Below are 15,826 nucleotides of genomic sequence, written 5' to 3' on the forward strand. Positions count from 1 at the left end.
AATAAATAAATAAAGTGTCCCTAGATCTCTGGAAGGTTGTGCTTTAAAGCTGCAGCATTTCTTTCTTTTTCTTTTTCTTTTCTTTTTTTTTTTTGCAGCATTTCAACTGTATCTCTCCTCTCACCTGTGATTTAGTCTGTCTGCTCAAAACACAATTCTGAGGCTTTTTCCTGGGCTGAGGGTTGGTCAGAGTTCAACTCTGCTCCCAACTGCCCCAGCTTTTCCAGAACCTCTAAACGGGCCAAGAGGCTGCCCTGTCCCCATCTCTCTGGCAGTGGTGGGGTGCGGAGCTTCCAGTTGTGGCTTTGTAGATCCTTCTCTAGAGTGATCTAGAACTCTGGGGCCTGTCTCCTCTGGAAGGGACTATAGGGTTCTTTTCAGGCTTTAGACCTGGCCCTCTCTAGAACAACTCCCCCTCTAGAGTCACTCAGAAATGGAGTTGGTGCATGCTGGCTCTAGATGACCCACGAATTCCTCCAGTCTTCTGAAGACCCAGGGGGAAAGTAACACCTTATCCACAAAAGATAAAGATGGTCAACTCTAGAAGGGAAGCAGCCATTCAGAAGTCCTATGGATATGGGCAGGAAAGAGCAGAGCAGGTGAGCACTACAGCTTCTAGAACTGCCATGAGCTTCTCCAGGCATTGCCAGCCATCAGAAAAAGAAGTTCTGCTGGTTCTAGAATGTTCAGCAGTTCCAGGAAGCCCCTCCTTCTTTCCAAGTCTGGCCAGCTAGAATCATGCTGAAATGGGTGCCCTCCTGCTCCAGGACCACTCCCTTGGTTTATCCAGAAGCCACCAGGCCTGCAGAGAGTGGCTTTAGATTGATCCGATCTATATGTAAAGTCTCCCTAGTTCCTTCCAAGGCCCAATCCACATGTTGGGTGCCTGGAGTGGAGACAGGTCAGCAATGATGCCCACCCACTCCGGCGGGAAGGCAGCTTCAGGCTTGAAGAGATTCAGGAAGTCAGAGTCCGGCAGGGTGAAGTTGGCCAGGTAGATGATGTCACCACCAGCCAGGTAAGCAGCCCAGAAGCCAAAGGTGCCAATGGTAATGATGGTGTGGTTGCACTGAGTGAGCAGGGCGAATCCTTCGCCAGTGTGCCTTCCTGCCCATCACCCGCAAAGACCACATCGCCTCTGGAGGTATCAATATTTTCCCTGCACCACTTCATGCCATTGCTGGTGACCACAAAGATGGAGTCCTCATGCCGGGCCCGGAACCAGTCCATGGCCTGCTGGAGGTAAGCTCGGTCACCTGTCACACCCTTGCAGTGCTGGGGCATCACCTGCACATAGTCCCCACAGCGAATGTGGACCCCCACAAAAGTGCGTGGCGGGACCCCACATAGCCCAGGCGGAGCGCCCTCAGGAATCCCTGGGCCTCCTCCTGAAGGTGGTTGTGAAGGGTGAACTCACTTCGGATCTGTTCCCGGAGATGGTGGAAGAAAGTCCAAGAGCAGGGGAAGCCAGAGAGCTTCACAAAGGGGTCCTTCAAGCGGGAATACTCCTCGGACATCCAGATGTGCAGCTGCAGCTCCTGCCACTGAGTATGGCTGTCCCGTCTGGCTACCAAAGCGGCTGTCTGGGTGGATTGTCCAGATTCCCAAGAGAGAGGCAGGGTGCTGGGGACAGGAAGAGGCGTTGGAGCCCAGCGGTGTGCCCGGCAAGCATAAGAGGGCCACTGGGGATGCCTGCAGGTGGTGGTCCGGACACAGGACAGATAGGCCAAGGCCATTTTGGAACATGTCATAGAGGTAGAGAAAGAAAGATGTCCCTGAGAGGACGCAGATGAAGAGGAAGCCTAGGCAGAGCTGGTGGGGGCTGGGGGCCCATTCGGCTGCCAAAGAGGAAATGAGACTTAGGGGTCACTCGTGCCTGGGGAGAGTAAAAGTGCAGACTCCTGGGTGTGAGGCAGAAGGCAGCTGGGAGCCTAAATCCTAGGTTGGAGGGATGAGAATGCTGGGCGCTGAGGTGGAGATTACTGGTTTCCAAGCCAGCAGTGGCACAGGCTCCGAGCCTCGGGGGGAACTGGGCAGGCCGCCAACCCCTTTCTCAGGTGCACCTGTCTGTGAGGGGCACAGCACACCATTAAGGTGACAGGAAGTGACCCAGCGAGCGGAACAGGAGAGGCCGGAGCGGGGATCTCGTGCGCCGGGCACCTGGAGCAGAGGGCGCAGGGCCCGGTGCCCGGGTCGCGGCCTCCAGCATCCGCAGGGCACTCACCTGAGCGCCTGGAGGGCGGCGGCACTTCCCGAGCCTGCTTCGCGAGGCCCAGGAGCGCGGGCAGAGAGCGCAGGCCACATCCACCCACCTCCCGGACGCCGGGGTCCCCCAGGCCCGCAGCCCTGGCCTTCACGCCGGCACCCGGACTGGCAGCGAGTCCCGGGGCGGGAAGCGAGGACGAGCAGAGGCACAGCCTCTGCCCCCGCGCGGGGCAGTTAGCAGGAAAGGGCCCGCCCTTATCTGGAGCCCCTTCCGCGGCCCGGGGATAGGGCGGCACTCGCCCCTCCACGGCTGATTCTGGTGGGGGCCCCACCCTCCGCCCCGGCCCGGCCCCTCCCACGGCTGTGGCACCCACAGGCCCCCCGCGGGCGGCAGCTGCATCCACGCGAGGCCCGCGGTATGCGCTCCGCCTGGCCACGTCCGGCCGCTGCGCAGGGCCCGCGTCTGGTCCCCGAGGTGGGGGGACCCCGCGCGCTGCGGCGCGCTCCCCGGAGGACGGGAGCCTGTCTGCCAGGGCTCTCTAGGACTGGGCTGCTGCCGAGGTCCGGGGTCCCGGGTCCCCACGTGCGCACCCTCCACATTCAAATCCCACAACTCCGGCCCCGGTCCCTCTGCCTTGGAAATTCTGGCGTCTGGCGCCCAGTGCTACTTTCTGGACTGGAAGGAGAAAGGTGACAATCCAAGGGAAGAATGACTTGTGCTCCCTGCCTCTGAGGGACAAAAGCTTCCTGCTGACCAGAACCATTTCTGTTGTCCAGGATCAGCGGGAGGACGGGACTTTCACTTGACTCCTGAGAGACCTGACCATGTTTCCTCCAAGATTCCATTCCTGGGTGCTCCTTCCTCAGAGACCCTCCAGGGGCTCTGGAAGTTGCCTGGCCTCTTCCCAGCAGTCCTCACTCCATCCCACAGCCATCTCAGCTGCAGTTGCTCTGCTCTCCGTGCCCTCTTTCCTCAGGCACCGGCTATATTGGGAGCACCTGTCTGGGCCCAGGAAGCCGCTCTGGTGAAAGAAACGCCAGGATTGCATCAGGAGGAGGAGCCCAGGGCTGCTGAGCAGGGATTGGACAGCGTGGCCTGGGACCCTAGGGCTTCTGTCACAAGACAGGTGCAGCTTTCCTCAGATTAAGTGTCAGACCCTCCTTTCCCCAAAACATAGAAATTCAAAGGGGACAAAAATTCCACTTGTGGAATAAAATCAGCATCTGTCACCCAGGGAGGCTGTTTTCAGAATCCCTAACGCTCCAGACACAGACCTGGGGGCTCCAGGGCCAGCCTCCTCCCTCAAACACAAGTGTTCCAGCCCAAGCCCCCTGTCTCTTAGACCCAGGAGTCTGAAACCCCAGATCCTCCCACCTCTGGTCCTGGCATCATGGCTGTGGCCCTTGCACCCCAGTCCCAATGAATCAGGCTCTGGTCCCTCATGCTCCAGACCCTGGTGTGCAGGCTCCCAGCCTGACATAACATTGCATCATCCCTCCAGCCTCCCCTGGCCACGGTGGAATTCTGGCTCCAGCCAAGTGGGTCAAATATCACAAATTAGGACTGGGGAGGGCACGTGGGCAGTGTGTCTAGGTATAAATGCTGGAGCGCCTGCAGCCATCCCCAGAGTTTGGGTGCCCTGGCAGCTAGAATCCCCGAGCAGGAGGACCCGGGACATTGTCTACCTGAGCCGCTGTGCTGTGGGAATCCACTGTCCCAGACAAGCCAGACCTGGAGCGCATCGTACGCCTCTCTGCTCCTCCAGCCTCACACCCTGGACCACACAGAGGACAAGCACTATTGATGGACTGGGCCAGGGCTGAGTCTGAGCGCCCAGGGCTGTGGGTCCCCGCGGTGCTGGCTGTTCTTCTACTGGGAGCCTGCCAGGCACACCCCATCCCTGACTCCAGCCCCCTCCTCCAGTTTGGGGGCCAGGTCCGGCAGCGGCACCTCTACACAGACGATGCCCAGGACACGGAGGTGCACCTGGAGATCAGGGCCGATGGCTCAGTGGGGGGCGCTGCCCACCGGAGCCCTGAAAGTGAGTGTGGGGGCCTGGTGCCCCAGGCTGGGACAGAGGGGCCTGGGAGCGGAGCTTGGAATCTTACCACTTTCTCCTCCAGGTCTCCTGGAGCTGAAAGCCTTGAAGCCAGGAGTCATTCAGATCTTGGGGGTCAGGACTTCCAGGTTCCTGTGCCAGAGGCCTGACGGGACCCTGTATGGATCGGTGAGTTTCAGGACCCCACTGCCTGTGCTGTCATCTTCACAGTGCTGGCCTGTGTCTCCTTGGTCACCCGCCTTGGTGGCCCTGGCTCTCCACTCCCAACCTCCCTGCAAGACCTGCAGTGAGCAGTTGTTACCAGTGTTTGAGGAAACTGAGGCCCAGGCAGGGTCAGTGTGAGGGCATGGCAGGACATGTTCAGCCGCATCTCAGGACTGTAACCCCTGATCCTGGCCACAGGCCTCCTCTGTGCCTGGCTCGTCCTAGGACACTCCAGGAACCCATGGCCGTGAGCCACCATGACCTTAGGTGTGCACCAGACCTGCTGCCTGCCTTGGGGAAGTCTTGGGGGTTACTGGGCTAGAACATTCTTTTCTTTTCTTTCTGATACCAGGAATTAAACTCAGGACCTTGCACTTGGCAGGCAGGCGTGGTGCCACTGAGCTACATCCCCAGGCCCTAAGGGCTAGAACATTCTTGACCGGGGGATAGGCAGGTGGCTTCTCTATGACAGGGGCTAAAGGAGGAGTCAGTTCTTGGTATCTGGTTTCCTGGATGGGGCTGGGGCCTGGATCCTGGGTCTGAGGGAGGAGGCCTGAAGGTGGTGCAGAAGGAGAGTATAGAGGAGCTTCAGGGCTCTGACCCTTGTTCTCTGTCCCCCCAGCTCCACTTTGACCCTGAGGCCTGCAGCTTCCGGGAGCTGCTTCTTGCAGATGGCTACAACATCTACCAGTCTGAAGCTTACGGCCTCCCACTGCGCATGCTCCCCAGTGACTCCGCATCCCGGGATCCAGTGCCCCCGGGACCAGCCCGTTTTCTGCCACTGCCAGGCCTGCACCCTCCACCTCTGGAGCCACCAGGAATGCTACCCCCCGAACCCCCGGACGTGGGCTCCTCAGACCCTTTGAGCATGGTGGGGCCTTTACAGGGCCGCAGCCCCAGCTATGCTTTCTGAAGCTAAGGCTGTTAATTTAGCTCTTTATTTATTGGGTTATTTATCTTATTTATTTTTCTATTTTTCTTACTTGGGATAATAAAGACTCTGACAGAAGAGTATCTAAGGAGTGCGTGTCAGTGTTGGAAGGAGGGATGGCTCTGTGTCCTGCGTCCACCTGACCCCGGGACCCCTGCCACCCCCCACAAGTTCCCAGCTTCCCACTGGGCTCCATTTTCCTACTCTGACAGTGTCCCCAGGGTCTGCAGGACAATTCCTGCTCTTTACTCTTTAACAGAACAAAATGTCTTCTTGGCTGAGTAGAAATATGGTGTTTGGTTTTGCTGTAGTACGTGGAATGGAACCCAAGGCGTCTTGTATGCCAGGCAAGTGCTCTATGACTAAACTACATCCCCAGGCTTTTATTTTATTTTTTTTAATTTTGAGACAGTTCTCCACTAAGTTTTCCAGGCTGGCCTCCAACTTGTGATCCTCCTGCTCCTAAAATAGCTGGATTCACAGGCATGTGCCACCACACCTGGCATGGCAGGACTTCTTACCCACCGCCACCCTTGTGTTCCCTTGTGGAACTATTTCTCAGAGGTGCCTCAATAATGGGGGGGCCTTTTTAAAAAAGCGACACCACAGCCCCATAGTCTCATGGGAGAGGTAGTTATCTGGGATGTTAAATGGGAAGATATCTTGGCCTGCAGGGCTAGAGCAAAGACTCCTGGGCATTCATTAGGTGCAAAGATGGTGCTCAAGTCCTGAGGGATCATAGGGCTGGACATCTGGAAGTGAGTTCCTTGGAGAAGAGGATAGGGACCTCGTACTGTGGTCCTAAGGAGGAGAGCTGGAGTCTGGAGTCTGGGGTCTCAAGACAAAGGTCCGGATTCTTCCATCCAGGCACTTAGGGACTTCAGAGTGTGTCCAGTCCCAGAAACCTGGTTGATTGGCCTCCCTCCCTTTCCACAATGCAGATTTTCACGTTGTTCAAGTCATTTTCAGGTTAGGAAGGAAGTGAGGACAAAGCCAGGTGGGGTGGTGCACACCTGTAATCCCAGCACTCCAGGAGGCTGAGGCAGGAGAATCATAAGTTGGAGCCCAGCCTGGGCAATTTAGCAATTTAGCAAGACCCTGTCTCAAAATAAAATGGGCTTTGGGACTGGGATGTCGCTCAGTGGCGCTGCACCTGGCTGTCGAGCACAAGGTCCTGAATTTGATCCCCAGTACCAAAAAAAAAAAAAGCTTAATGTGAGGCCTGGAGTTCAATTTCAAGTACTAAAGAATGAAAGAAAGAAAGAAAGGGCTGGGGATTTAGCTCAGTGGTTTCCTCACCTGCTGCACAAGCACAAGGACCCGAGTTTGATCCCCGCTACAAAAAAAAAAAAAAAAAGAAGGAAAGAGAGAGAGGGAAAGGGAAGAGAAGGGAGGGGAAGGCAGGAGTGGGGAGAGGAATGGAAAGGAAAGAAAAGAAAAAAGCCTCACATGACATCTCCAGGAGCCACTGGTCAGCCCTGCCCAGGTCCCCAGGTGTTTGACCAGAGGTGACCCAAGGAGCTGCAGTGTCCAGCCCTTCATCTTACCTCCAAGCCCCAAGCTATAGGAGTATCAGGGTCAGAAGGGCAAGCCTGGGCCCCCAGGGTCACAGAAGGGACTCAATCTCCAGGAGAAATAAAACTCAGTGTCTGGCAGAAAGTGCGGGTCTCCACCCTGAGGGCTCTGGCAAGGGAAAGAAATGGAACCATAAAGGCCACAAAGCTCCTGCGAAGTGGTGGCCTGGATCACGAAGGTGACTTGGTGACAATGCCACTCACGGGCTCCTGGTCAGAAGAGACCACTGAGCTGTCAGAGAGGGGATGAAGAAGTGCGGTACCATCCTGGCCACCTTCCCCCGGAGTCACCACTGTGCCAGGCTGGGGCTCGGAGAACAGACCTGGAGGCCGGGGATAAGGGACAGGAGGGGCCATTGGTGACTGAGGCCCAGGGAGAGGGACTGAGGCCCAGGGAGAGGGGACAGAGGGCCAGGGAGAGGGACTGAGGCCCAGGGAGAGGGGACAGAGGGCCAGGGAGAGGGACTGAGGCCCAGGGAGAGGGACGGAGGCCCAGGGAGAGGGAGGGAGGCCCAGGGAGAGGGAAATCAGACAGGAGGAGAGAAGTCGGACAGGAGGAGAGAAGTCAGACAGGAGGAGAGAAGTCGGACAGGAGGAGAGAAGTCGGACAGGAGGCCTGGGACCTGTGTCCTAACTTCACGCTTCTGTGTGGAGACCCTGAGATCCCAGTTCTGCAGAGCCCTGTCCAGCACAGGCCCCTCTGGGCCGCAAATCCCTGTCCTCTGTCTGCAGGGCCTGCTCGAGGTCACTGTCCCTCGGGGCACGTCTGGTCTCACCACACTCAACCCCTTGACCCCATCTCTGCCGCCTGCCACCTGTCTGCAGGCCTCAGATGAGACGCTGCATGTGACAGGAAGGGACAGGGCCTCAGTGCTGGGATTACAGGTGTGTGTGCGCCACCATGGCCAGCTTTCTGCTTCTTATAAATACACCACTCTGTTGGTTAGGGCTCCTCCTAAGCCTGTGTGACCTCACTTTAACTCTATTCACCTGCGCCTCAGGACTTGAACATGTCTTTTGGACATGTTCAATGCAGAACAGGAAACCCATGCTGAGCAGATATGGGGTTTCCTTTAGGGTGATGAAATGTTCTGCAACTACAGGTGATGGTTGCACAACATAGTAAACACACTCACCACCACTGAATTGTACACTTTATTTTATTTATTTTGAGACAGGGTCTCACTATGTAGCCCAGGCTGGCCTCCAACTCACCATGATCCTACTGCCTCAGCCTCCCAAGTGCTGGGATCACAGGCGTGTGCCACCATACAGGCTTGTACACTTTATGGTTGAAGTGAGAGCTGGGTATAGCTCAGTGCTGGAGCACTTGCCTAGTATGCTCAAGGCCCCAAGTTCCATCCTCAGCACCACAAAAAATAAAAATAAATAAGATGGCTAAATTGGTAAATTTTATCTGATGGGTACATTCCCATAAGAAAAAAAATTAATCATTTTCAAAATCCCAAAGCCCTGGGGGTATGGGTCAGCCAGGCTCCCCAGGCCAGGCATTGTGGCGCATGCCTGTGATCCCAGCATTCCAGAGGCTGAAGCAGGAGGATTCCTGCAAGTTCGAGGCCAGCCTGAACTATATGAGACCCTGTTTCAAAAACAAACAGGGTCCAGGGAGGTAGCTCAGTGTCCCCGAAGCTGCCTGGCAAGTGCAAGGTCCTGAGTTTGATTCCTAGTTCCACAAAACAAACAAACAAACAGAAGACAAATTTGGGAAGACCGGAAGACAGGAAGGGGAAAGGGTGTAAAAACGACCGCAATTATTACGTATTGCAAACATACACTGGAAGCTGGGATGGTGGCATACACTTGTAATCCCAGCACTAGGAAGGCTGAGGCAGGAGAATCAATGTTAGCTGGAGGCCAGCCTGAATTATAGAGTGAGACCCTGACTCAAAACACAAAAATAAAAACAACAACAAAAAACAAAACCAAACATATACTAATAAAAATAACCCAAAATGGCAAATTTCATGTTATGTTAAGTTTACCAAAATAATAACAACAAAAACCCTACCAACCTATAGAAAGAAAACAGAAAAGAGACTTTTCTGTTAGGGCTACGATGGAAGAAAAATATTTCTCCATTGAAGATTGTGTAGCCAGCCGAAGTCCAGCGGGGTGGTGAAGGCCCGAAACCCCAGTACTCTGGGGAGGCTGAGACAGGAGGATTGCAAGTTGGAGCCCAGAGTGGGCAACTTACTGAGACTCTGTCTCAAAATAAAAAATTGGGGGCTGGGCATTTAGCTCAGTGGTTCCACCGCCTACCTCACAAGTGGAAGGTCCCGAGTTTGATACCCAGTACCAAAAAAAAAAAAATTAAAAAGGCCTGAGGATATAACTTAGTACAAAGAACCTGAGTTCGATCCCCAGCACCACACAAAAGCAACAACAACAAAAAAGAAAAACACTGTCCCATACTGCACCACCTCACCCTGACCTGTCCCAACCGTGTCTGAGATTGCAGAACCAGCAAAAAAAACCCCTGATTATGGCTGTATTTTGTTAAGAGCAAATACGCTTAATGTGAAATGCACCATCTTAACCATCTCTAAGTGCACAGTTTCCTAGTGCTGAGCATATTCATGTTGTTATGTAAAGAAGTTTGTCATCTTTTGAATCTGACATCAATTCCCAGCCCAGTGTGGTGGTGCACATCTATAATCTCAGCACCCTGACACGCTGAGGCAGGAGGATCCCAAGTCCCAGCCTGGACAATTTAGCAACTTAGTGAGAACTTTTCCCAAAATAAAAAATGAAAAAGGGGCCTGATGATGTAGCTCAGTGTAAAGGCCCTGGGTTCAATCCTCAGTACTGGGAAAAAAATAAACAAAAACCAGCATTTCTCCATTTCTCTCAAACTCCTGGCCAGCTTTCTCTCAACAATATCGCTGAAACAATTCAATTATGGAGTGGGCCAGGTGTGGTGGCACATGTCTGTAATCCAGTACTCCAGAGGCTGAGGCAGGAGGGTAGTCACAAGTTCGAGGTCAGCCTGGACTATATAGTGAGTTTAAGGACAGCCTGAATTACACAGCAAGACGCTGACTCAATATATAAAATACATACATATATATATATATATATATATATATATAAAAGATTACGGAGAAATATTTTAATGTCTGACAAGCTTTTGTACTACGGAGAAAAAAATTCACAACTATGTGGTATTTTGTTAATGATCACTGAATCTTTAAACTGTTAACTTTCTTTTAAACATTCACCATCAAACTCTCACAGCTAAATATAGCAAGCCAGGAATTTCACAATTTGAGATGTCTCCAAACATTTGACCATTGATTGAGAATGGAATCAATGGTCTGGTATTTCACAGGTCTGGTACGAGGATGGCCTTGTGTTTCTTTTTTTTTTTTTTTTCTCAGTACTGGGAATTGAACTCAGGACTTTGAGCTGGCCAGGCAGGCCTGGCGCCACTGAGCTACATCCCTGGCCTAACCTTGTATGTTTTGTTTTGTTTTAACCTGGCAGTTATTTGATTTGGTTCTTAGTAAGAAATTCAGAACACCAATTTGTGAGGGTACATTCCATTTGTCAGAGCAAAAAGGGATTGAAAGTAGCCCCAGAGCTGAGGAACAGTTTTGATTTTTGGTAAAGTCTGCGAGTCCACCACTCTCTGATCCACCTTGCGCTGCTCTGAAATCTGGTATCTCTCTTTCTCGGTGTCAAAGATCTCACCCTCCTGGTATCTGGGCCTCCGCAGCTTCTTCTTCTTGAAGTAAGCATCAGTGAGGTATTTGGGGATTTTCACGTTGTTGATATCAATTTTGGTGGAGGTGGCAATGACAAACTTCCAGTGTGTTCTACGCAGAGGAACTCGATTGAGGTTAAGAGGCCCAGTCACAAGTAGCAAGCCACTGGCCAGCTGCTTCAGGAGAACCACGCTCTTTCCTCGGTGGCGCCCGGTGAGGATGATCAAGACTGTCCTGGGAGTGATGCTGGTTCGAAGTTTCCTCATGTGCTGACTGAAGGTTTTTTTTTTCCAAGGCTCAATAGCTTTTGGGGCACATCTTCAGCAGGGCAGTACTTAGGCATTTTACGAAGCTTAACCACCCGGGTACCACCGTTCTTGTCACCACCAACTGGTTTTGTGACAGTAGCAAGAAGCTTCTCCTTCTTTTTCTTCTCAACCTTAGATTTAGCAGCCGAGTACTTCCTCTTGTACAAAGCCTTTCTGGAATACATAGCTGATCGGGAGTATCTACCAATTCCTCTAACCAGGACAGGGTTTCGGCTGCAGTGGGGCTGCCCCTTCTTGGATTTTTTAGCCTTCTTCACATTGTTTTTAACCATGCCAGTGGCATCAGCCTTCTTGGCTTTAGGTTTCTCCTCTTTAGTACTGGGCTTCTCAGCTTTTTCGCCTGCCATCTTGCAAGATGGGAAAGAGGAACCTTGTATGTTTTGAACAGAAGAAAAAACAGTGATGCTGTGTCCATCCCAGATTTCACCAGCACCCCCTGCTTCGGGGCACAGTCATTGGCACATGGGCCCATTTCCTTCTGGGAAGCTGGTGACGGGAGCCATGAGGCGCTTCAGGCCTCCTTGTGAGGTTGGTACAGTTTGGTGACCTGAGGTCCTGCTACCAATGTCTGTCCTCCTTCAAAAACAGCAGCTGAGATCCTATCTCTCTCTTCCTCTTCCTCTCTGGCTTTTTTTTTTTTTTTGGCACTGGGGATCAAACTCAAGACCTTGTGCTTGCAAGACAGGTGAGGCACCACTGAGCTAAATCCCCAGCCCTCTCTGGTTTTTTGAGACAGGGTCTTGTTAGGTCTTGGTCCAGGCCACCCACTTGTGCCACCACACCGAGCTTGGTGAAACCCTAGCTCTCATCACTATTTTAGGCTCTGCTTTTCATTTTGAGCGAAACCATGCACTCTGAGCTCAAACTTGAGATCCTCATGCCTCAGGCTACTAGAGTGCTGGGATCATGGGTGTGACCAATAAGCCTGGTTAAATATTTTTTTTTTTTGGTAGCAGGGATCAAACGGGACCTTGTGCTTGCGAGACAGGCGCCCGGAACCACTGAGCTAAATCCCCGGCCCAGGTTAAATACTTTTTAAAAATAGTGCCTCACCAGGTACGTGGCACATGCCTATAATCCCAGCACTTGGGAGGCTGAGGCAGGAGGATTGCTGCGAGTTCAAGGCCAGGCTGGGCTCCACAGTGAGTTCAAGTCCAGCCTATACTACGTACTGAGACGTAAAAAAAAAAAATCAAAACAAAACAAAAAATAGTGCCCAATAATAACATGTACAATTGCCAGGCATAGTGGGGGATGCCTGTGTCTGCAGCACTTGGGAGGCTGAGGCAGGAGGTTCACCATGAGTTCCAGGCCAGCCTGGGTGACCTTGTGAGTTCAAGGCCAACATGAATGACATAGTGATACCCTGTTTAAAAAGAACAGGAAAAAAATTGAAGGGCCCCAAACAAAATTAACACTGAAGATCTAATTTCAAAACCAGAAGTAGTGGCGCCTACCTGCACTTCTAGCACTTGGTAGCCTGAGGCAGAATCACAAATTCAAGGCTAGCCTGGGCAATTTAGCAAGTTCAAGGCCAGCCTGGACTACGTAATGAGACTGTCTCAAAAGAACAAACAAGAAGCTGGGCATGATGGCACATGCCAGCAATCCCAGCACTCAGGAGGCTGAGGCAGGAGGATCACTGCAAGGTTGAGGCCAGCCTGGGCTACATAGTGAGTTCAAGGCCAGGCCAGCCTGGGCTACAAAAGAGACCCTGTCTCCTCCTGCCAAAAAAAAAAGCTACAATGATTTAAAATGAGTAACATTGTAGGGGCCGGGGATTTAGCTCAGTGGTTTAGCCGGCTGCTGCACAAGTGCAAGGACCCAAGTTCAATCCCCAGTACCAAAAAAAAAAAACATTAAAATGAGTAACATTGTAAACACTCCATTCCCTTCACATGTAGAAAAACTAGAGGCTAAATCCCAGAACCAGAGAGGCTGGGAGGAAGGATGGATCCCAGGCAGGTGTAGAGGCCAGGGTGCTCTCCCCAAAGGCCCTCCAGGTCACTCTCTGACCCCAGTCCATAAATCCCACTCCGAAGAGTTGTGTATCAGGTGCTTATCAGGCTGCCTACCGGATTCCGGTCAAGGCATTGAAGCTGGACCATCATTTGGATTTCTCTTTCTATAATTGAAGTGTCATAAAATTTATAGGTTTATGAAATGTTTGAATTTCCTTTTGAGGGAACTATGTTTATATATCCTTTGCCTATATTGGTGTTGGGTTGCTAGTCTTTCTCATAAAGATTTCTATAGCACTGTGGCTTTTTCTTTTTTTTCTTTTTTTCAGTATTGAGGATTGAATCTAGGCCTTTCACACCGAGTTATATCCCCAGCCCCTCTGTGTTAAAATTTTGAGACAGTGTCTTGTTACATTGGTAAGTTGCCCAGGCTGGGCTCTAACTAGTAATCTTCCTGCCTCAGCCTCCTAAGTGCTGAAATCACAGACATGCGCCATGGCACCACACCCAGCGTCATTTATCTTTTGAGTTTGCTTAAAATATTTATTTGCCATGGAAGAGCTTTTTAATCTTTGAAAATACAATATTTTTCTTAACTTTGAAGCAGTCAGGAGTGGTGTGTGCACGCTTATAATCCCAGCACTCTGGGAGGCTGAAGCAGGAGGGTCACAAGTTCAAGCCCAGGCTGGGCAACTTAGTGACTTAATGAGACCCTGTCTCAGAATAAAAATTTTTAAATGCAGTAAGGATATAGCTTAGTACAAAGGCCCTGATTCAGCCCCCAGTAAAACACACACACACACACACACACACACACACACACACACACAGAATCAGGAAAGGACAGATCTTATCTTCCAGTTTCAATCTTTCTGATTTCTCATGACCTTGACACTTCCCTGAAGACTAAAAGCCACTCCTGAGTCACCTGCCCTCTGTGTGTTTGTCTGCCGTTTCCAAGTGGTCAGATTCTTTGGCAGCGAAACCACTGACGTGATGCTGTGTGTCCCTCATTGGAAGCCAAGTACTCGGGCTGTCTGGCACTCTGATACTTATATTTGCTCTGGTCACAGGATTCAGGTGGCTCCTGCCAGTCTTCTCCACTGCCAAATTACTTCTGTCCCCTCTGTAAATAATAACTTCGTGACCAGATACTTTGTTTTGGTTTTTTGAGACAAAGTCTCACTGCATAGCCCAAGAGGCCCTTGAACTTGCGATCCTCCTGCCTCAGCCTCCCAGAGTGCTGGGATTACAGACCAAAGATTTCTATTTTATTCCATGAGTTATGATCAGTTATTCTCCTCTGTTTTTGGTGCTCAGACTTATTTGCTTTGGTGCTCTTTTTTATTTATTTTTCAGGGTGCTATTAGTCTCCTGTCTTCCCACAGGAGCCCCTTCTGAGGCAGGAGATTAGGGAGTAGGGAACCAGCTGTCAATCATAGAGCTCCAGAACGCATGCGCAGAACACAGTATCCCAGCCCAGGCACCTGGGACCAATCAGAAAGTGTTATCTTCAATTCTAATGGTGTAAAATCAAGCAGGCCTTGGATAGGATGGTTTAGACCCGCCAGTAGACGAAGAATAAGGGATACAAAAAAGACTTTCACCAGTAACCTCCTGGCCACTGTGATCTCGGCTCAGGGTCCACTCTGTGTAGCGTGTACTTCTTTTCCTACCACACTAAATGTAAACCTCGCTACTTTCTTTGCGTGTCTTGCTCAATTCTTTGTTCAGGACACCACAGACGTGTAAAAAGTCTACAGAACCCCAGAATCCAGTAACACTCACAAGCCTACAGCCCTGGCTGCTGGCCCCACTGAGACCTTGCATGACCTACCCAGCCAGAGCCACCAGCCAAGTGCCCTGGATTCCCAACTCTCGGATCTGCGGAGCTGTGATAGACCTGGGGCCTCAAGCATGCTAGGCAAGGGATCCCCTGCCCCCAGCCTCACCCTCAAACCTGAATGTTCTTTTAGGCTGTGAAGAATTTGAGGTCACTTGTTACACATCAATAGCTAAGTAATACACTGACATCCACATCTTATTGGCATGTGGAGAGGAGAGTGTACAGTGGGATGGCACAGGCCTGTGTGGAGCTGAATGGGAACCCTCAGCCTCCTCTCCCTTGGCCGGACCCCATCGCTTGAGCCCAGCTATATGCAAGGGGTGCTGGGAAATGTAGTCCCTTGAGCCCAACTATATGCAAAATGTGCTGGGAAATGTAGTTCCTCCATAGCAAAGAGGCATAATAAAACCTACATCTATTTGGCTTCTGCCTCCAGTACAGAGCTTCTAAAACTCAGGTTCCTTTCCTGTTTCATAAAGGGTGCTGGGAATTTGTTGTAATATTTGGTCTCTGGCCCCAGTTCCTGGCACAGAGCTCCTAAGTTCCTTGGGATTTCCTGGATGCTAGGAGTAGGTTAGTCCCAGTGAGGTGCCCTGGCTGAGCTCTTGGGTGGACAGTGGTCACCAGCAGGACCAGGCCAGGATTAGAGGCCAGAACTTTAGCCCCACCCCATCCCCCATCTTCCAGGAACTGAGGAGAACTCTGAGCTGGAGTTCGAAGTCTGTTGCACTTACATGATGAAGCCTGAATAAAAATCCCTCAAAGCCAGCCATGATGGTGCATGCCTGTGATCCCAGACTCAGGAGGCTGAGGCAGGAAGACTGCCACCTAGAGGTTGAGGCCAACCTGGGCTATGCAGCAATACCCTGTCTCAAAACACAAAACAAAACAAACAAACAAACACTGGCTGCAGAAGTTTGGCTATGAATATGGAAACAGCAAGTCAGAAGGAGAACACCAATTTTGGTGGGTATCCAACATTCTCACCCAC

At 51.6% G+C, this 15,826-nt stretch overlaps 2 protein-coding genes and 1 pseudogene across 2 annotated transcripts; 1 reads left to right on the forward strand and 2 right to left on the reverse strand.

Moving 5' to 3' along the window:
- Window positions 1-57: 57 nt before the first annotated feature.
- Window positions 58-3,948, reverse strand: LOC101709834 (galactoside alpha-(1,2)-fucosyltransferase 1). Its single transcript, XM_087200590.1, is given in 6 exon segments — window positions 58-1,089; window positions 1,092-1,337; window positions 1,340-1,554; window positions 1,556-1,858; window positions 2,161-2,708; window positions 3,892-3,948. Coding segments are annotated over 6 exon segments (1,626 nt in total). The 3' UTR covers window positions 58-832.
- Fgf21 (fibroblast growth factor 21) lies at window positions 3,809-8,366 on the forward strand. The gene is made up of 3 exons (XM_004866982.3): window positions 3,809-4,247; window positions 4,330-4,433; window positions 5,092-8,366. Exons 1-3 carry the CDS (start codon window positions 4,010-4,012, stop codon window positions 5,380-5,382), a joined length of 633 nt encoding a protein of 210 aa, XP_004867039.1. The 5' UTR covers window positions 3,809-4,009; the 3' UTR covers window positions 5,383-8,366.
- A 2,110-nt stretch (window positions 8,367-10,476) lies between these two features.
- LOC101717636 (large ribosomal subunit protein eL6 pseudogene) lies at window positions 10,477-11,381 on the reverse strand (annotated as a pseudogene).
- Window positions 11,382-15,826: the final 4,445 nt, after the last annotated feature.

Source organism: Heterocephalus glaber, unplaced genomic scaffold, assembly GCF_053883595.1.
Source record: "Heterocephalus glaber isolate CG9 unplaced genomic scaffold, H.glaber_assembly_v1.0 deba00001744, whole genome shotgun sequence".
Lineage (NCBI taxonomy): Eukaryota > Metazoa > Chordata > Mammalia > Rodentia > Bathyergidae > Heterocephalus > Heterocephalus glaber.

Excerpts from the sequence above, each read along its gene's own strand:
- Fgf21 (XM_004866982.3), top strand. The coding sequence starts at position 4,010 with ATGGACTGGGCCAGGGCTGAGTCTGAGCGCCCAGGGCTGTGGGTCCCC. Across the intron at positions 4,248-4,329 it reads TGCCCACCGGAGCCCTGAAA|GTCTCCTGGAGCTGAAAGCC; the intron begins GTGAGTGTGGGG and ends TTTCTCCTCCAG. Across the intron at positions 4,434-5,091 it reads ACGGGACCCTGTATGGATCG|CTCCACTTTGACCCTGAGGC; the intron begins GTGAGTTTCAGG and ends CTGTCCCCCCAG.